General features: G+C 41.7%; 1 protein-coding gene across 1 annotated transcript; it reads left to right on the top strand.

Moving 5' to 3' along the window:
* The first annotated feature begins 10 nt into the window (after nucleotides 1–10).
* Nucleotides 11–20498, top strand: GLOD4 (glyoxalase domain containing 4). The gene is made up of 9 exons (XM_082605025.1): nucleotides 11–146; nucleotides 620–669; nucleotides 1226–1346; nucleotides 4663–4807; nucleotides 9938–10074; nucleotides 10837–10923; nucleotides 11193–11306; nucleotides 11397–11483; nucleotides 19157–20498. The coding sequence occupies exons 1-9, from the start codon at nucleotides 57–59 to the stop codon at nucleotides 19220–19222; spliced, it is 897 nt and encodes a 298-aa protein (XP_082461151.1). The 5' UTR covers nucleotides 11–56; the 3' UTR covers nucleotides 19223–20498.
* Nucleotides 20499–21626: the final 1128 nt, after the last annotated feature.

The following is a 21626-nucleotide window of genomic DNA, read 5'->3' as shown; positions in this document are numbered from 1 at the left end:
CTACCGCGCCGGCGTCCTCTGTGGGGGGTGCGGCGCTGTACGAGTGACGGTTGGTCATGGCGACTCGTCGGGCTCTGCACTTCGTGTTCAAAGTGGGAAACCGCTTCCAGACGACGTGTTTCTATCGTGATGTCCTGGGAATGAAGGTGGAGACGGGGCGGAGAGGGGTTGGCGCGCGAGGGGGTCGCGGGAGGCTGAGCCCCACATGGCCGAGGGAGGGGAGAAAAGGGTGTGACACATTGAGAGCCTACTGTGTAGTAGGTTGTGTCAAATGCTTTAATAAATTATCTATTTTCACAGCATATTAGGAGACTCAGATCCTAATATGTCGTTCTCAGAGTTACACAGCTACTAAGTGGAGGCCACACTTTTTTCACTACACAGTACTGCTTCCCGATCTAAATATAATAGATTTTACAACTTTGGTTGGTTGCCTGACCCTTGGTATCAAGCCGATCTTTCTTACCTCTGCTACTTCCAGCCAGCTCGTTATCTTTTGTTTGTTTTACACGGAAAGCTTACAAATAATAATGTCTGTGTTTTGACATTTTAGTTTGTGGTAAATATGCTGTGTGTAGTACTAGGACAACTTTGGCATTTATTCTCATTCCCTTACCAGATTCTTCGGCATGAGGAATTTGAGGAAGGCTGCAGAGCTGCCTGTAATGGGTATGACCCCTTGCTTCTTAAAATCTTCTTTAGTCTCTGAATACCCATGAAGAACAGAAGGCAGTTTCTCAAAGCGAGTAGAAAGCAGAATAAATTAAGGAGGCAATAAATTAGGGAGGCAGCTTCAGGGTCACAAATAAGTATATGCTGTGGATGACGCAATGTCTTATGGAATATCTCTTAAGCTTAGTAACCATGGCAAGCTGAGAAATTCCAAGGCCTCAGGGGAATTGCATGCTTGACGAGTAGGGAAAAAATGAGTTAAGGTCAGGTGGGACAACTGTCCCTATAGGATTCAGGTCCCTACTTTAAAGAAAAGGTAAACGAATCTTTCCCTCAAGTAAGTGCCAGACAAATGGTCTTTTGAGCCTTTGGTGATGGGGCCCATGAGCGCTGTGCACAGCTGCTCTTAGCACCGGCTGAGGTCATCTCATCCTTATGGGTACTTGGAGGACCAGAAGGGACTGCCCACCTCTTTGTCCCAATAGCTCTTTGGGGGCAGCCTGAAGCAGATTTTGTCTGTGGTCACTGGGTTCATTTGTTTTCATTTTTCTAGGCCTTATGATGGAAAATGGAGTAAAACAATGGTGGGATTTGGACCTGAGGATGATCATTTTGTTGCAGAACTGACTTACAATTACGGCATTGGCAACTACAAGCTTGGCAATGACTTCATGGTAAATATCATTTTGTTCTAGCAGATTTTTGGCTGTACCTTTTAGAGAGGCCACTGATACGGCTGTAGATAACGATGACTACTGATTGATGGCTTGGGGGTGCAGTTTAGTGATTAGTTTTTTGATATTTTCTATTTAAAAAAGAACAAAACCAAGAAACCTGCTTGGGCCCCTGTCTCCAAGCTGGCTCAGGATGAAATGTGTTCTCCCACCATTTAGGAATCAAGCTCAAGACTTAGAGACAGGTTTGAAGGAGACCCCCTGGGGGAATGACTGAATCTCGGGAGGTGGAAGGGCCAGAGTCAGTGGTTCGTCAGGTCCTCATCACCATCCAGAGAAATATTTTCTCTCTAGTGGACAGTTGTGATTGGGGTGAGCGATTGCAGTCAATCCTAGTCAGAGAAAAATCTGAGAAGGTTTTAAGGATAGAAAGAAGGTGTCATTGCATGCACTGCATTCATTAATGCATTCAAGAATTCAAGTTATTGTGCAGATACTAGTAATAGTATCTGTCATTTGCTGAGCGGTTACTGTGTGCGAGAGGGAATGTCACGGGGCCCAAATACATAGCAAGAGAGGAGTAACTGATTCTCACCCAGAATCTACTGAGCAACTGTACCTCATGCTAGATGTTATTTTGCTCATTTGATCTTGCTATTCCTGTTAACTCGTGTTAAAATAATGGTACCTAGATGGAAGTTTGTAGGACCAGATATATATAAAAGTGTTTTGTAAATGGAAAGGACTGCTCAGATATAACATATTAAGAAATTTCTCTTTCTCACTCTCCATGCCTCTCACTAATTTATTCATTTAACAGATATTTATTATGACTTGCTCTATGCCATGTACCTTGTTAGGTCCTGGGGATACCATTTAGAGCATGTTCCTTGGCCTAAGCAGTTTCCTGTCTGATGGGGGAAACAGGTAAAGAGACAACAAGAATACCGTGTGATAAGTGCTAAGATAGGGATAAGAACAGGGGAATGTGGGAACACACAGGAGGAATTTCCAGCCTATGCTCAGACAGATGAGAGTTCAGGGGAGGCTTCCCAGAAGTGACGTCTGAGCAAGTTGAGGGGGCAGGGTGGGAGGGTGAGATGGCTGTCCTCAGCATGTGCACAGGCCTGGAGGTGAGAGGGAGCATGGCGCTCAGAGAACTGTGAGTGACTCACTCTGGCTGGAGCTTAGTGTGTGAAGAAGGGAGCGGGTAGAGTTGAGGCTGGAGGAGTGAGCAGGGGCCACATCGTATCAGGACATTCAGACTTTATTCTGAAAGCAGAGTGGAGCCGCTTTTAAGCAGGGGAATGACACAGTATTTGCCACGTACAAGAATCCCTGGTTAGAGCAGGGAGGTTGGGTTGGCAGGGAGCAGGACTGGAAGTGAGGCCACCAGCACAGAGGATCCACAGCGACCTGCAGCTCCGTAACTAACAAACGCGGCAGTAGTGGGGGAGGGAGAGAGAGGATGGACTTGAGAGATGTCAGAGGTAGAGTTCATAGGATTTGGTGATTGAGTGTCTATGAGGGTCTCTGTGTTTCTCCTTATCTTTCTTTTCTTTACTCTCCAAATTTAAATCAGGGAGAAAAAAAAACAGCAAAACCATCTTGGTGCCATAAACATTTAATCGGCTGAGGTCAAATGTTGATCAGTGGGCCTGCGGGTACTAGAAGCCATGTAGGTGGAGAACAGCTTGGTGGCTCCCCTGTGGGTCTTCCCAGGAGACTTTGGTAGTAAGAGAGCCCTGATGAAAGGTGCCTTCTGTGCTGCTCCTCAGTTCATGGGACACAAAGAAAAACAGGTTAAATAGAACTCCCATATGTATAAAGAACCCCTGTATAGTGAAAAGAAGAGGAAGTCTCTTAAACAGTGAAAAAGATGTTAAACTTCCGAGCTGCCATTCGTCACCTATCAGACTGGCAAAAATCAAAAGGTGTGATAACACACTGTGAGGAAGGGTGCGGGAAAACTGCCACACTCATGCATTACTAATAAGAGTGTGAAGTGGTGCAGCCTCAAGTTGGGCAGTGTCAAAATAATTAGTGCCTTTACCCTTTGACCTTGCAGTTTCACTTCTAGGAGTTTAGTTTACGTATATGTTAACAAATATGCGAAATGACCTATGTATTAAATTATTTATTATTGAGTACCTGCTATGTGCCAGGCATTGTTCCACGAACTTCGGATAAGCGGTGAACAAAACAGACAGAAATCTGTGCCTGGTAGGGGAGGGGGCCCAGGGCCTGACAGACAACAAATAATAAATTTCAATGAATGAACGAATAAATAAATAAATAATATAATATAATGTAATGTAATATAATATATGTTATTGAATATTTTAAAGGTGATTATTGTAATGGGGGAAGAACAGAGCAGGGTAAGGGGGGTTGGGAGTATGGCACAAATGACCAGTTTTAATTTTAAGTGAGGCGTTGAGAGCAGGTTTCCATGAGGAGGTGACATCTGAGCAAAGTATCGAAGGAAATAAGGGAGTTAGCCGTGTGGATATCTCGGGGAAGAGCATTTCAGCTAGGAAACAGCCAGTGCAAAAGCCCTCAGACAGCGCTTGGCACGTTTTAGAAAACGTGAGGAGGCCAGCATGGCTGGAATAGAGCCATGGGAGAGGGGGAGGGGAGGGGCTCAGAAATGACATGGGTCAGATTGTCTTGGCCCTTTCAGGCCATCGTAAGCCATCCCTGAATGAAATGAAGAGCCATCAAGGGTTTTAAGCAGAGGAACAACAGCATGGGGTTGCCATCTTGAGAATAGACTGTAGGGTGGGTTTCAGAAAGTTTACTCCGGCTGCAGAGTGGATGATGGATTGACAAGACTGGAGGCAGAGAGAGGCTGATCTGCAGTCCAGGCTAGAAACGAGGCCGGGCACGTCGGAAGGCATAGTGCGCATTCTTAGGCATTTTGATTAATTTAAATAAAGAATGCCTCGATAGTTGGTTTATGTTTTTTGGTTTAAAAAGCAAAATTAAAAAGAGAACATTTTAAATAAGTAGCTGGCGAGCCAAGGGTAAGATAAAGATTTCTCTGACCAGATCTCGAAAGTGAGGAGAGATCATCTTTGGTATTAAATGAATCAACTTTCTCTGGCATTTGTGTTTCTGTCCTACAATTCACAAAGTTTGGAATCTTTGTGGGAGAAAAATTTCCAAAACCTACTTCAAAATTACTAGCAGAAAATTTTGAGTGCCAATTAAATCTTAGGTGATTTGACGTAAAGGCAGTGGGGTTTTGCTTCATTATCTTCTATAAAAGATCTGTTGTGATTACGCACTTGGGTGATTCTGTTGTCTGCCATAGGGTATCACGCTCGCTTCTAGCCAGGCTGTCAGCAATGCCAGGAAGCTGGAGTGGCCACTCAGTGAAGTGGCAGAAGGTGTTTTTGAAACCAAAGCCCCAGGAGGATATAAGTTCTATTTGCAGAACCGCAGTCCACCTCAGTCAGGTAATTATCCCCACACTGACAAAAGCCCTCTGTCTAAAGGCTTCTGATGGAAGGAGAGAGGTGGCTCGATTTCTGTCTCCTGTGGAGTCTTTCTATATTGACATGACACATCTTTCCCAAGCCAGTGTTGTTATTTGTCCTCTAAGAAATTATATTCTCATATCAGAATTTGAGTGCATCACTGTAGGGGTTCTGGACTGGTTCTATCTATTCTACTGGTAATGTATCTGTTTAGGATACTTTCAGCTGCAGATATTAGGTACCCAACTGTAGCTTGAACGGTAAGAAAATGTTTTAGTTCACAGAGCAGGCATTCTCTGGGTAGGAAAGACTTCAGGGTTAGTTGATTCAGCAGCTCAGCAATGACATCAAGAACCCAAATCTTATCTCTCTGCATCCTCTTGTCCTCAAGGGTCTGCTTCTCCCCCTCAGGGTTGTAATGTGGCTGCCAGTAGCCGTTGGGGCTACCTGCCTCCACATTCTCATCTGGTAGGAGGAAGAGAAACTGACTTCCTGTGGCTCTTTTTTAAGAGCACAGCGAAACTTTCCTAGAATCTTCCAGCAACTTCCTGGTCAGAATTGATTCCCATGCCTGCTCCTGAACCAATCGCTGGCAGGCAAGAGAAAGAAGATTATCCTTAGACCAGTTAGTCGTATCCTCCAGCTAAGGTCAGTTTCCCAGACTACAGTGCCGGCTCTGGGTCAGTGTGGGTGAATGAAGTGAGGAGCCCACTGCCCTGACCGCCACAGCGAGTGGGAGAGAAACTGCATGACGTTTCACATACGAGGCATCCTCGTCACACATGTATTTAATTCCTGCAAATTCTGCTACCTGCTCTGCCAAGAGAAAAACAAAAGCAAGAAAAGGGGAAAAAAAATACTGGTGAATAGCAAGGGCACTTCTGCCTGCCATTCAGTCAGTGAACACAGGCCCCTAAGTGGACCTGAGGTGAAGACATTCTCTTTCCCTGCTGGTCTGCCTCAAGTCCCCAAGGCCCCTCATACTGAGCCTGACTGTTGCGTTTACTGCTACTTGCTTTTCTTTCTTTTTTTTTTTCATGTTTATTTATTTATTATTTATTTGGCTGCGTTGGGTCTTAGTTGCGGCATGCAGGCTTCTCTCTAGTTGTGGCACGTGGGCTGTAGGGCGCGACGGGCTCTGTAGTTGCCCCGCAGCAAGTGAGATCTTAGTTCCTTGACCAGGGGTCGAACACTCATCCCCTGCATTGGAAGGCAGTAGGGAAGTCCCTACTGCTACTTGCTTTTCATCTGGAGCTCAGCAAAAGAAAGAGCGATGTTCCAGTGTGGGAGGTTAGGCTGGTACTGTGGGACTTACTGAGAGATGGTATTTCTGAACTTCACTGGTAATGTAAGGGATTTCTACGAGTATTTTTATTGATAGGTGATAGGTGTTTTATATACTAACTTTGAAACTTAACTCCTGCCACTCATTCCATTATACATTTTTTCCCTAGTCTTAATGATGTTTCAGTACATACAATAATGGAGGGCCTCACAATCATAAGATTTTTTTTCTTTGCTTTCTAGATTTGGTTTTTATATTCCAAAGATATCAATTTAGGGTATTGACATTAAAATTCAAATATTTTCTAATGACATCATCTTGATTACCTCCAAGTAACTTGAAAAGTTTTCCACAGAATCTTTTGTTTTTTTGTTTTTTGTTTTTGGTTGTACGCGGGCCTCTCACTGTTGTGGCCTCTCCCGCTGCGGAGCACAGGCTCCGGACGCGCAGGCTCAGTGGCCATGGCTCACGGGCCCAGCTGCTCCGCGGCATCTGGGATCTTCCCGGACCGGGGCACGAACCCACGTCCCCTGCATTGGCAGGCGGACTATCAACCACTGCACCACCAGGGAAGCCCTGGTCACTATTCTTTTTTTTGAATTTTATTTTATTTTTTATACAGCAGGTTCTTTTTAGTTATCCATTTTATACATATTAGTGTATATATGTCAATCCCAATCTCCCAATTCATGACACCACCACCACCTCCCGCCACTTTACCCCCTTGGAGTCCATACGTTTGTTCTCTACATCTGTGTCTCAATTTCTGCCCTGCAAACCGGTACCATTTTTCTAGGTTCCACATATATGCGTTAATAAACGATATTTGTTTTTCTCTTTCTGACTTACTTCACTCTGTATGACAGTCTCTAGATTCATCATAAGATGTTTTTGTTCTTTGGAATGATAATACCTTTGGGGCATTAATTTCTGGTTGGTGATATAGTCAAATCTGTCAGTCTAGCTGGTGTCCATACTTCTTTGAATGAATCACTCCTGTGTAGTTTCACCCACTATGACTGTTCCTGCCCCTACCTCCCTTCAGGGTCTGAATCAGCTGGAATTTGTTGATTTCTCAGTGAATAGGGAAAACTACCTCTGCCAGGTAGAGGCACCTGTGAGAAACACCTTGCTTTAGCCATGATATTGCTTGTCTAGCAAACGGGACTAAGGCAATGAAAACTGAAGAAAAATGCATTGAATTTATCCTAGTCAGATACGGACTTGGAACAGCTCTTCAAAAAGTCACTTTACAAACTCCTTAAAGAAAAATTTTAGTATAATGTCTAAAAAGACTATCCAAAAAGACTTTTAAGATACTCTTCAAACAACTTATGTCTCCGAAGCTGGAGTTTCTTCATATGCTTCAACTAAACAATATTTGCAACAGACTGGATACAGAAGCAGATGTAAGAATCCAGCTATCTTCCACTAATCCAGACCTTAAAAGAGATTCACAAAAATGTAAAACGATGCTGTTCTTGTCATTGCTTGTTTTGGAAAACACAGTTATTTTTCACAAAAAAAATGTTGTAATATTCTTATTATTTTTAAATGAATTAATATGTAAATTTTAAAAAAGTCACTTTACAATATAAAAGTTTCCAATAATGATAAGTGTTTTAATATAACTTATTCTTTTTACAAAAAAATATATTTTTTTCCCCTAGGCACACAGATATGCAAAAATAAGGAAAAAGAAAACAGATAACCACTGTTAACATTTTACTTATTTTATTTATTTGGTTACACTGGGTCTTAGTTGCAGCATGCATGTGGGATCTAGTTCCCTGACCAGGGATCGAACCCGGGCCCCCTGCATTGGGAGCATGGAGTCTTATCCACTGCACCATCAGGGTAGTCCCTGTTAACATTTTAGAGTATATCTTTCCAACCTTTAACAATATATAATTAAATATATGTGGGATTCCATTGTGTGACATTGTAGGAAGAGAAACAGTTGTCTGTTGTTAGATATTCATGTTGTCTCTGGTGTTTCATTGTTATGAGCAACACTGTGATGAATGTCTTTGTGACGAAAGGCCTTCATACATCCACAGTCACTTCTTTAATTGCTGAAAATGGGATTCCTCTTTCAAAAGCAGTGGACGGTTTTTAGATACATTTTGTCAAATTGTTGCTCAGAAATGTACTAATTTACACTCTGCCATTATTACATGATTGTGGGTTTTCCCCCTGTACTATAACAGTTAACACTGTGAACTTTTAAAATTATTTGCTAATTAGATAACAAAATGTTTTATTTGAATTCTATTTATTTATTTATTTATGGCTGTGTTGGGTCTTCGTTTCTGTGTGAGGGCTTTCTCTAGTTGCAGCGAGTGGGGGCCACTCTTCATCGCGGTGCGCGGGCCTCTTACTGTCGTGGCCTCTCTTATTGCAGAGCACAGGCCCCAGATGCTCAGGCTCAGTAGTTGTGGCTCACGGGCCTAGTTGCTCCGCGGCATGTGGGGTCTTCCCAGACCAGAGCTCGAACCCGTGTTCCCTGCATTGGCAGGCAGATTCTCAACCACTGCGCCACCAGGGAAGCCCCTTATTTGAATTCTAATTTCTTTGTGAGGTCAAACATGCTTTCATTTGTTCATTGACTGTTCCAGTTCCTCCTTTTGTGGATTACCGCTTCGTTCCTTTTGCTTATTTTTCTAGGACATGCATCTTTTTCCTATGATGTTTATAGGTGATTTAAATATTAAGGACTTTTTGTCATATCTGTTGTTAAAAAAATGTTTCCTACTTTGTAGTTTATTCTTTAATTTTGATAGTAATTCTTTTTTTGATTGTTTTCTAGGGGTTTTCCATTTCGTGTAATTAACCTAGCACATTTTTTTCTTCATGGTTTTTCTATCTTTAGTGTCAGATTAAAAACGATCTTTCTGGGCTTCCCTGGTGGCACAGTGGTTAAGAATCCACCCGCCAATGCAGGGGACACGGGTTCGAGTCCTGGTCCGGGAAGATCCCACATGCCGCGGAGCAACTAAGCCCGTGCGCCACAACTACTGAGCCTGCACTCTAGAGCCCGCGAGCCACAGCTACTGAGCCTGTGCGCCACAACTACTGAAGCCCTCACACTTGGGGCCCCGTGCTCCACAACAGGAGAAACCACCACAGTGAGAAGCCCGTGCACCACAACAAAGAGTAGCCCCTGCTCACCACAGCTAGAGAAAGCCTGCGCGCAGCAACGAACACCCAACGCAGCCAAAATAAATTAATGATAAATAAAATAAATATTTAAAAAATCTTATTTATTAAAAAAAAAAGTCTTTCTCCACCCCAAAATTGTTTAAATAAATAATCACCCATTTCTAGTATTTTCATGGTTTCAGTCTTTAAACTTAATCCTTTAACTCATCAGGAATATATTTTGCCATTTAGTTTAAAGGTGTAGCTTCTTCCCACCAAATAAGAAGCCAGTTATCTTTTTTTTTATTATTTTTGTCTGCGTTGGGTCTTTGTTGCTGTGTGCGGGCTCTCTCTAGTTGCGGCGAGTGGGGGCTACTCTTCATTGCGGTGTGCGGGCTTCTCATTGCGGTGGCTTCTCTTGTTGCGGAGCACGGGCTTTAGGCATGCAGGCTTCAGTAGTTGTGGCACGTAGGCTCAGTAGTTGTGGTGCACGGGCTTAGTTGCTCCGTGGAAGCCAGTTATCTTAATGCCATTTATCTTCATTGAATAATCTGCCCTTTCACACTGACTTAAAATCCCTTTCTTATAAACTAAATTCTTATATATACTTGAGCCTGTTTGGGTCCTTCTGTTCCATTCCTTTGCACTGCCCTGTTCATTCCTGCTGTTTCGTTACCCTACAGGTCCTGTATTAAAAGTGACTCTAGCAGTGTCTGATCTTCAGAAGTCCTTGAACTACTGGTCTAATCTACTGGGAATGAAAATTTATGAAAAAGATGAAAAGAAGCAGAGGGCTTTGCTGGGCTATGCTGACAACCAGGTGAGCAATCTTGGAGAGAAATAATCTGTTACTATGAGTTTGGCTTATAAATGAGGTTAACATGAAGGTTATTCTCATAGTTTCTTCATAGTAATTCAATATTTAGAACAGAAAGAAGAAAATTAAAATTGCTGGTAAGCTCACCACCCAGATATTACCTTTGTTTATATTTGGGGAATATGTCCTTTCAGGAGTGGATTTGCTGAGTCAGAAGAGGCAAGATTTCATGCTGTAATGATATTTTTTTTTTCTCTTAATAACTTAGCATTTGAGCATGATTTAGTCCTTTTACTTTGAGCCAGAAGGTCTACTCCTAGGAATTTATTTTACAAACGTACTTATCCTACACGTGCACAAAGAAGTATGTACAAGGTTATCTGCTGTGGCATTGTTTGTAATAGCAAAATGTAAGAAATAACCTGAATGCCCTGTGGATTCAAGCAATAGTTCAACCATTTATGGTTCATCCATAGAACGGATTAGTAAGCAGCCATCAAAAAGAACGAGGCGAGTCTCTATGTGCTGAGATGGTAACATTAACTGGAGAAAAACAAGGGACAGAATAGTGCATAAATAATGCTACCATTTGTGTAAAAAAGAAAAAGGATATATGCCTGTGGATGCCTGCTGACTGGTTGGCTCTGGGGTGAGAGTAAGAGGGAGACTTAGAAGTTACTTGATTCCTTTAGCCCTGTTTGAATCTTTTTCTTTTACCACGTAACCTGTTCCGAAAAATAAACCCGCTTTCTCATGTCTTTTCAGTGTAAGCTGGAGCTACAGGGCATCCAAGGGGCAGTTGATCATGCAACAGCTTTTGGACGAATTGCCTTTTCTTGCCCCCAGAAAGAGGTAATGTTTGGTACCAGGTCTTTTGTTTAAACTCTGTGACTAGCTAGTTCAAACAGCTAGGAAACTTGACCCTCCCTTCTCTAGGTTCATGTTGATTGTGGCTTTGGTATCAAGTTCAACAGTTGTCTCAAGAGCAGCTGAGATATAAAATCAAACAAGTGGCGCCAGAGTTTTCTGGTTGATCTGAGATGCCTCTGGGGCTTTCGAGGACCACAGCCCAAGAGTGGTGTGGGACCCCTTGCTCACTTTGCTTTTTTGCTTTCCTTAAGTTGTCAGACTTAGAAGATTTGATGAAAAGGGAGAACCAGAAGATTCTGACTCCCCTGGTGAGTCTGGACACTCCAGGGAAAGCAACAGTGCAAGTTATCATTTTGGCTGACCCTGTAAGTATTACCCAGGAACAGGACAGGCTGCACCAGGGCTTTCTTCTGAGGTGTCTTTTTGCCAAGTTTCTTTTCTCTCTTTTGATGTAGGATGGACATGAAATTTGCTTTGTGGGGGATGAAGCATTTCGAGAACTCTCTAAGATGGATCCAGAGGGAAGCAAATTATTGGATGACGTGAGTCTCATTTCTAAATTTATCTCACCTTCAGCTCAAGGGGGTGCTGTTAAGTGTGTATGAAGAAGGACCCAAGCATCAGGGGCCAGTTCTTACTTCCAGAACCGTGTCCTTTTGAGGTGACTTTTGAGCCAGAGGCTTGTGTCAACTTCATTGCCACCTATGTGACTCTTATCTGGGTGCGGTATGTGTGCCTTCCCTCCACCTCGGGCTGCCTTGGAGAACCACTGCTGCTAAATACATCACTGTTCTCTGCTCGGTGATCGGAAGTGCCCTGACGCCACCCCCTCTCACTGCCTTAGCCCCTTGGTCATCTCTTCTCCATTCCACAGCATCGTTCTCTTCCTTCCTAGCAAATTGTTCTCATAAGCATACAAACTAACTCTAGTATCTTCTAAAAATCTTTTATTTACCCCATATCCCTTCTGCAGATTTGTTTTAAAAATCTCCCTACACACCGTTTCTACTTCTTACCTCCCATTCACACTTCACTCTGTTCCGCGTTAGCTCCTGTCACGCAGTGAGACGCTCGCATTGACGTCATCGGTGACCTCCTCTTGCCAAGTCCAGTGACTGTTTTTCTGTCCTCATCAAACACGATCTTTCAGCAGCTGCAGTGTTGTACCCCGGCTTCTAGCACATACCTCGTATGTAGCTGGAACTCAGTGAACACTCTGCTGCTGCTGCTGAAAGGAATGAATCGATCTGTCCTGGTTCTGTTGCTTAGGATCTATGTGACTGACCTTAAGAAATTTACTTCAAGTCTGTAAACTGCAGTTTTTTATCCAAAAATTTGAGGAAATAAGATTATCCACCTCATAGGATTGTTGTGTTGTTTATAGAGCTTGGCAAACTGCTGACATAATAACGGACACTCAATTGTTCATTAAAGCTGGAAATGTACAAAAAATATAGCGTTTACAAATTTTACCATAAAGGAAAATAGAATCTCAGGCAACCTCTTAGTTGACAAATTGGCTAGATTGTTCTTCTTGCTCTTTCATATCACTGACCAACTTCCTCCTCTTTTTTTAAAAATATTTATTTATTTATTTACTTACTTACTTATTTATTTGGTTGTGCGGGTCTTGGTTGCAGCAGGCAGTATCCTTAGTTGTGGGTCGCAGGCTCTTTAGTTGCGTTGTGGCCTGTGGGCTACTTAGTTGCAGTACGCGGGCTCCTTAGTTGTGGCACGCGTGTGGGATCTAGTTCCCTGACCAGGAATCAAACCTGGGCCCCCTGCATTGGGAGCGCGGAGTCTTATCCACTGCGTCACCAGGGAAGTCGCCAACTTCCTCCTCTTTTGAGCTCTCTTCTCCCTTGATGTTGGGGATCCTGCCATCTTCCTATCTCTCTGACAGCTTCCCCTCAGCCACAGACATCTTTTTCTGTGACTGATCCTGAAATGATTTTGCCCACGGTCCCACTTTGGCTGTCTTTTACTCTCTCATTATACATTCTTTCTCTTCTCTGAGTAGAAGTTACCTGTTACTCTGGTCATCTCTGCGCAGAGCTTCAGCCATCATCCATTCTCAACTTCCTAACTTCTAGTTCCCACTCCCCACTAAGCTCTAAATGAGCATTTTTCATTGTTGTTACTGAGGTAAAATATACATGGAATTTAAGTGTACAGAAATTTTAGTGTCCACTTTGATGAGTTTTGACAGTTACATATACTCGTATAACCACTACTCAAAATATAGAGTATTTTCATTGTTATAGAAAGTTCTGTTGTGCCCATTTCTAGTTCCCAACCCCTCCTCCCAGCAGCAACTACTGTTCTGAATTCTATCATATGAATTTTGTCTGTCCTTGGACCTCATATAAATGGTATGGCTTCTTTCAGTCAACGTAACATTTTTGAGATTCCTCAATGTAATTGTACGTATCAGAATTCTTTTTTCTTTGCTGAGTGGTATTCAATTTTATGACTATAACAATTTGCTTATCCATTCTTCCAATGGTGGACATTGGAGTTTTTTCCAGATTTTTATCTATTATAAGGAAGACTGCTCTGAACATTCTCATGTAACTCTTCTTGTGGACGTGTGTTTCATTTCTCTTGGGTAAATACTTGGGAGAGAAATTGCTTTTACTTTCTAAGAAACTGCCAAACAGTTGTCCAAAGTGATTGAACTGCTTTACACTATTGGCCATGTATGTGTAGAAGAGTTCCGGCTGCTCTGCGTCCTCACCAACATTTGTGTGTTGTCTTTTGTCCGTTTCTTTCTGTAACAGATTTTATTTTTAATATTTCATGATTAAAAATTCCATATATACACAAAAGAGGACAGAATCCCTATGTGACTATCACCAGTCAACTCTGCTATAATTTTTCATCATTCCTTTCCACCCCACTTGTTTTTTTGGCAGTGGGGATATTTGTTGGAGAATTTTAAGGCAAATTTCAGACACCATGTCATTTCAACCCTAAATACTTAAGTATTCTACACATTTTAAGATGATTTAAAAAGTGAAAATTAGGGCTTCCCTGGTGGCGCAGTGGTTGGGAGTCCGCCTGCCGATGCAGGGGACGTGGGTTCGTGCCCCGGTCTGGGAGGATCCCACATGCTGCGGAGCGGCTGGGCCCGTGAGCCATGGCCGCTGGGCCTGCGCGTCCGGAGCCTGTGCTCCGCAATGGGAGGGGCTGCAGCAGTGAGAGGCCCGCGTACAGCAAAAAAAACAAAAAAAAAGTAAAAATTACAACATTGTAAAGGAACTATACTGCAATAAAAATAAATTTTTTAAAAAAGCAAAAATTAAGGAATTTTCATATATACAATATTGACATAATCACACTTAAAAATCAACAATGTATCCTTTTTTTTTTTACAGCTAACACAACGTTATATTGCCTCCTTATATCAACCTCTTATTTATTTATTTATTTATCTATCTATCCATCTATCTATCTGCGTTGGGTCTTTATTGTGGTGCGTGGGCTTCTCATCACAGTGGCTTCTCTTATTGTGGAGCATGGGCTCTAGGCGCGCGGGCTCAGTAGTTGTGGCTCGTGGGCTCTGCTTAGGCTTCTCATTGCCGTGGCTTCTCTTGCTGCGGAGCACGGGCTCTAGTCACATGGGCTCAGTAGTTGTGGCTCACAGGCTCTAGAGTGCAGGCTCAGTAGTTGTGGTGCACAGGTTTAATTGCTCCACGGCATGTGGGATCTTCCCAGACCAGGGATCCAACCTGTGTCCCCTGCATTGGCAGGTGGATTCTTTTTTTTTTTTTTTTAACATCTTTATTGGAGTATAATTGCTTTACATATATCCCCATATCTCCTCCCTCTTGTGTCTCCCTCCCACCCCTCTAGGTGGACACAAAGCACCAAGCTGATCTTCCTGTGCTATGTGGCTGCTTCCCACTAGCTATCTATTTTACATTTGGTAGTGTATATATGCCATGCCACTCTCTCACTTTGTCCCAGCTTACCCTTCCCCCTCCCCATGTCCTCAAGTCAATTCTCTATGTCTGCATCTTTATTCCTGTCCTGCCCCTAGGTTCTTCAGAACCCTTTTTTTTAGAGTCCATATGTATGTGTTAGCATACAGTATTTGTTTTTCTCTTTCTGACTTACTTCACTCTGTATGACAGTCTCTAGGTCCATCCACCTCACTACAGATAACTCAATTTCGTTTCTTTTTATGGCTGAGTAATATTCCATTGTATATATGTGCCACATCTTCTTTATCCATTCATCTGTCGATGGACACTTAGGTTGCTTCCATGTCCTAGCTATTGTAAATAGAGCTGCAATGAACTTTGTGGTACGTGACTCTTTTTGAATTATGGTTTTCTCAGGGTATATGCCCAGTAGTGGGATTACTGGGTTGTATAGTAGTTCTATTTTTAGTTTTTTGAGAAAACTCCATACTGTTCTCCCTAGTGGCTGTATCAATTTATATTCCCACCAACAGTGCAAGAGGGTTCCCTTTTCTCCACACCCTCTCCAGCATTTATTGTTTGTAGATTTTTTTGATGATGGCCATTCTGACTGGTGTGAGGTGATACCTCATTGTAGTTTTGATTTGCATTTCTCTAATGATTAGTGATGTTGAGCATCCCTTCATGTGTTTGTTGCAATCTGTATATCTTCTTTGGAGAAATGTCTATTTAGGTCTTCTGCCCATTTTTGGATTGGGTTGTTTGTTTTTTTGATATTGAGCTGCATGAGTTGCTTGTATATTTTGGAGATTAATACTTTGTCCCTTGCTTCGTTTGCAAATATTTTCTCCCATTCTGAGGGTTGTCTTTTCATCTTGTTTATGGTTTCCTTTGCCTTGCAAAACCTTTTAAGTTTCATTAGGTCCCATTTGTTTATTTTTGTTTTTATTTCCATTTCTCTAGGAGGTGGGTCAAAAAGGATCTTGCTGTGATTTATGTCATAGAGTGTTCTGCCTGTGTTTTCTTCTAAGAGTTTTATAGTGTCTGGCCTTACATTTAGGTCTTTAATCCATTTTGAGTTTATTTTTGTGTATGGTGTTAGGGAGTATTCTAATTTCATTCTTTTACATGTAGCTGTCCAGTTTTCCCAGCATCACTTACTGAAGAGGCTGTCTTTTCTCCATTGTATATTCTTGCCTCCTTTATCAAAGATAAGGTGACCATATGTGCATGGGTTTATCTCTGGGCTTTCTGTCCTGTTCCATTGATCTGTATTTCTGTTTTTGTGCAAGTACCATACTGTGTTGATTACTGTAGCTTTGTAGTATAGTCTGAAGTCAGGGAGCCTGATTCCTCCAGCTCTGTTTTTCTTTCTCAAGATTGCTTTGGCTATTCAGGGTCTTTTGTGTTTCCATAGAAATTGTGAAATTTTTTGTTCTACCTCTGTGCAAAATGCCATTGGTAGTTTGATAGGGATTGCATTGAATCTGTAGTTTGCTTTGAGTAGCATAGTCTATTTTCACAATGTTGATTCTTCCAATCCAAGAACATGGTATATCTCCATCTGTTTGTTATCATCTTTAATTTCTTTCATCAGTGTATTATAGTTTTCTGCATACAGGTCTTTTGTCTCCTTAGGTAGATCTATTCCTAGGTATTTTATTCTTTTTGTTAGCAGGTGGATTCTTAACCACTGCACCACCAGGGAACTCCCAACAGTATATCCTTAATGTCACCTAAAATCCAGTTCTTATTAAAATTTCCCTGACCACCTAAAAAATGGTTTTATACAGTTGGTTTTCCCTGTGTATTTTTTTTTGTTTCTTTACTGCCCTATGTGTTTTTTATTTAGCTTTAATATAATTGGACTATATCAATACAGAATAATTTATCTGATCCATTGAGTTTCATGACAAACTAATTGGAAGACACACCAGTGATCTATTTCACATTTTAGCCATTCTCTAACCTCTAAATATAAATTTATTTTCACTCTCTGTGTCTTTGCTCACATTATTTTATTCTCCTAGAATGTCCCTTCTCTCATTTGAATATTTGCTTATTTTTCAAGGCCCATTTAAATTCCTGTTTTAAAATTTTTTGACTGTTTTTCTCTTGTTGTTGTGTTGGAGTTCTGGATACAAGTCATTTGTTAGATAATCTGCAAATGCAAGTAATTTCCCCATTCAATGACTTGACTATTTATTTTCTTAATATAGGCTTTTGAAGAACAGACATTTCTCTAAGTCCAGTTTATCAACTTTTTCTTTTTATGCTTAATGCTTTTTTTGTCAGACTAGTGTTATAGCCAGAGAAACTTTTTACCTGGATAGACCATGGACATTTCAACTCCACATGCCTATAACTTAATTTATCTTACTTCAAATCCAGTCTTCATTAGAATAATAGAAAAAGAAAAATTACTATTTATTAAGCATCTCCTATATTGACATGTTCTTAAGTGACTTATGTGTATTCCGCAACTCTTACCATAATCTACAAGGTGGATAGCATTCCCTTTTCAGATGAAGAAACTGAGGCTCAAAAGAGTAAGTCACTCAATATTACACATTCAGTAAGTGGCAGGCAAGGGCTCAAACTGAGGTCTTTCAGGTTTCAAAGCCAGTTCTTTTTTCCTCTTCTGTACTCTGCTCCTGCCCCTGAATAGCACTATATATCTGTTATCACAGTTGTTTAAGCTAGAATCCTCAGAGCCAGTTTTTCTTTTAACATTTAATATGCTTTTTATTTTAGAATAGTTTTAGATTTACAAACAGAGCCATTTTTGAATATTGTTTCTCCTCACCCCTACATTCTATTAGCAATTAGTCACCAAGAACTGTGAGTTCTACCTCTGAAATCTTTTGTCCATCTACTTCCCTTTTGAAAGGGCTCTCATTTTCACCTGCAATACTGCAAAAGCCTCCTCCCACCTTCCAGTGAATTCCTGTTGCCAGCACTAGTTCTCTAAAGCATCAATCCAGTAATTTAAAAAACAGTTTAGGGGTTGCCCTTGTGGCTCAGTGGTTAAGAATCCACCTGCCAGTGCAGGGGACACGGGTTTGAGCCCTGGTCCGGGAAGATCCCACATGCCGCGGAGCAACTAAGCCCGTGCGCCACAACTACTGAAGCCACAACTACTGAAGCCCGTGCGCCTAGAGCTCGCGCTCCGCAACAAGAGAAGCTACCGCAATGAGAAGGCTGCGCACCGCAACGAAGAGTAGCCCCCGCTCACCACAACTAGAGAAAGCCCCTGCGCAGCAATGAAGACCCAGAGCAGCCTAAATAAGTAAATAAATAAATAAAAATTTTTAAAAAGAGAATTCATTGTTAAGCTGGGCTCCCCCGCCCTCCCTGCCCACAAGCCCCTTTCTATGACCTCAACCTCATGGAATGATAGGATAAAAGGACTCTGGTGGAACCAAAACATATTGTTATTAACAAGGCTTCTTTTTTAATTAAGAGGTTCCAAACCAAACAGTACCAACATCAGTGGAATGGTGTGGGAGGAGGCGTGGAAAAAGGAAATCATTCCTGGCTCATTGCTAAGACGTCAAAATAGCTTTTCACATTTGGTCTCATCATTAGACTGAGTCTCCTGAGCACTAAAGATTCTTGAGAGCCCACCCAGACTCTGAGAATGACAGCACTTTCTGTTTCAAAGAGCCCACAGCCGGGTGTGCTTGGCCTGCTCTCCAGGCAGCGTCAGCCACACTTTCCGGCTGCAGGCTCTGCCCTTTACTCTGCAAAATGAGAACTAACAAGCGATTGCTCGATACCCATCAGCATCTTCTGTCAAAGTAAACACAAGACTCTATACTGAGTGAACATTTTTTCTTCTTTTTTTAGTTAATTAATTAATTTATTTTTTGGCTGCGTTGAGTCTTCGTTGCTGTGCACGGGCTTTCTCTAGTTGCATTGAGCGGGGGCTACTCTTCGTTGCGGTGCGTGGGCTTCTCATTGCAGTGGCTTCTCTTGTTGCAGAGCACAGACTCTAGGCACGCGGGCTTCAGTAGTTGTGGCACGTAGGCTCTAGAGGGCAGGCTCAGTAGTTGTAGTGCATGGGCTTATTTGCTCCACGGCATGTGGGATCTTCCCGGGCCAGGGCTCGAACCCATGTTCCCTGCGTTAGCAGGCAGATTCTTAACCACTGTGCCACCATAGAAGTCCCTGAACATCTTTTAATTGTTAATTTCTTGATTGTGGGCAGTGCAGTGAGGTATGAAGTAGACTATGTGTTTTATTTTATGGACTGAGAATAAATAAATATTCCAATTCTGTTTTTATAGGCAATGGCAAAAGATAAAAGTGATGAATGGTTTGCTGCACAAAATAAACCAAAGGCTTCAGGTTAACCGAAGACATCACGTGGAACAAGCATTAGTGATTCCTGTCGAACACCTGTGAGGTCTGATGTGTGCATTATGTGACAGATGTTCTCACAAGTTGGTTTCCTGTATAGGCAGAGAGGCTGGGTGGTGAAGATCTGTGTATTTTTATCTTTGAGAGCTCTGATATATTTTAGAGAGAAAATCCTATCATCAGTCCATTTAGAGGAGAACTCTTGCTGTCATCTGTGCCATCCCTGGAAGGGTACATTTTTTGTATAACTGTATTAGATCAGTAATAAATTCTTCTGCAGCCTGGGACAGCTGTATTGAACAGGACCTTTGGTTGGGAATGGAGGGAATTTTGATAAGTATGTAGATTTAATGAGAACAAATAAACCCAAATCAATTGCTTACAGCAGGAGTACTTCCAGTACCTGGTGACAGTATGCTGTTCTAATGTCTTACTCTGGCAGGCCTTGACCGATAAAAACTTTTAAAGAAATTTTGTGCCTTGAACCAAAAGCCTTGGTTAACGTTCCCACATTCTTTGCTTTAAATTTGTGAGTAGCCAGAGAAAACAGACAAAAGGATCTATGTGTTATGTTGCTACATGCCTGGCTTTGTGCTAGTTTCCCTCTCTCTCTCTCTCTCTCTCTATTTTTTTCTTTTAATCCTCGTAAGAAGAGACCACGTTAGATTTCTTAGTGATGGATTCGATGATTTCCTCAGCATGAAAAACTTTTTAAAAAACATTTTCTTGTTTTCTATTTGATTCTGCAGAACAAATCAATTTTAATCACTGGAAATAGAATTAAGTTGGGCATAGTTATTATGAAATGTTTTTTGAAATTATGCTTCTGAAATCAAGCTGTTATAACCAACCTGTAAGACTCATTAAAGTGGTTGCCAGGTTCACACTATAGGGAAGAAACTGATGAGATTGGAAAGGATTGACTCAGAAGATACCAGTTCCTGTACAATATATATGAAATTACTTGTAAATCATAGCCACTGCTGTTCTCCCTTGCTGGCAGGGTAGGGTATGGAAATTTCAGAGTGAGTTTCAGCTCACCTTCTGATAGGGCTATTTTACCTTCACTGAGAGGAAGAAATTATTTCCCAGCTCCACAGCACTTTTCATTCCACTTAAATTCTCTATCTTAGGGAAGCGATTGTGAGTTTCAAAGCAAATCAAGCTATGTTCCTCCTGTCGACAGTTGGTTCACTTTTTTTTTTTCTATGCATGGGGAAATTATTATATGAATTTTGAATAATCAAGTAAATGCCTCTGTCTTCTTTAGACTATGATTTGTCAATTCTCAGATTTTCTAATTAATTAATAATTAGATTATTAATTCTTGATGTTTATCTCTGGTAATACTGTTCTCCTGAAAGAAACTATACTTCTCCCAGTGTATTAGGCTGTTGTGATGTGGCCTTTCTTTTTTTTTGGCTGCGCTGCACAGCATGTGGGATCTTAGTTCCCTGACCGGGGATCGAAATGCACCCCCTGCATTGCAAGGTGGAGTCTTAACCACTGGACTGCCAGGGAAGTCCCTGATGTGGCCTTCTGAGTTTGTTATAGTAAAATAAGTGGTTTATGTAAGTACTAAACACATGCCAGATTCTTCTTTATTTGTTTATCTTATGTTGTAACATACCCCCAATTTTTTCTCTTAAATGTACAGCTATGCATGAGAGAACTGAGTGCTGTTTATCTACCTGGGACATTTTAGCTTCATGATATCAGCCTCCTTTTATTTCTCTCATTGCCTGTCATTTTTCCTTTGTTGCAGTCTTTAATATTTTATTCATCCTAAAACCATTTACTGTACCACTTTGGCCTTTTATCAAGCAATACAAAAGTTTACCTCTGCACAGGGCAGCTAGTAATTTTAAACCATTAGTTACTACTTGCCCATCTCTGGGAATGGTATAATCAGCTACAAAACAAGGTTTAAAGATAGTTTTGCCCAAGCTGGTGTTTTTAAACAGATGAAGTTGGGAAGTTCCTCAGTTTCTCCAGAGTTGTGTTTTCAGAGTAGTCATTTTATTTTTCGACTTGAGGGGATGTGGTCCTAGCATATTAAGTTGAAGTTCACATATCTCTTGGGTTTAAATCCAGAGAGATTTAGAATGGCTGTGTTGTGGAGTTCTCCTAGGTTAGCCTGTAAAGTTAGTATGAAATCCGTGTTTGCCTGACGTCTGAGTGGAACTAGCAAAGCCAGGGACATTTAGTGCTCCTTCATATGACTTTCTGCCCATCTCACCTGTCCCACAAAGTCCTTGTGAGTCGGAGAGTTTCCAGGAGGACTCCCCGTCGGCCACTGAAATTTATGGTAAGAGTTGATGGGAAGAGACCCGCTGCGGGGGAGGAAGCCTCTCAGGGAGTGGTAGGTCCATGCGGGTTAGTGGGCAGCCTGGGTAG

Source organism: Mesoplodon mirus, assembly GCF_964341445.2.
Source record: "Mesoplodon mirus genome assembly, chromosome: 18".
In the NCBI taxonomy this organism is placed as follows: domain Eukaryota; kingdom Metazoa; phylum Chordata; class Mammalia; order Artiodactyla; family Ziphiidae; genus Mesoplodon; species Mesoplodon mirus.
The sequence above is the reverse complement of the archived record's forward strand: the minus strand, read 5'-3'. Positions and strand labels throughout refer to the sequence as shown.

Bases quoted from the DNA above. Each gene is read 5' to 3' on its own strand.
- GLOD4 (XM_082605025.1), top strand. From the start codon at position 57: ATGGCGACTCGTCGGGCTCTGCACTTCGTGTTCAAAGTGGGAAACCGC. The intron at 147-619 runs GTGGAGACGGGG...TTCCCTTACCAG, and splicing joins GTGATGTCCTGGGAATGAAG to ATTCTTCGGCATGAGGAATT. The intron at 10,075-10,836 runs GTGAGCAATCTT...ATGTCTTTTCAG, and splicing joins TGGGCTATGCTGACAACCAG to TGTAAGCTGGAGCTACAGGG.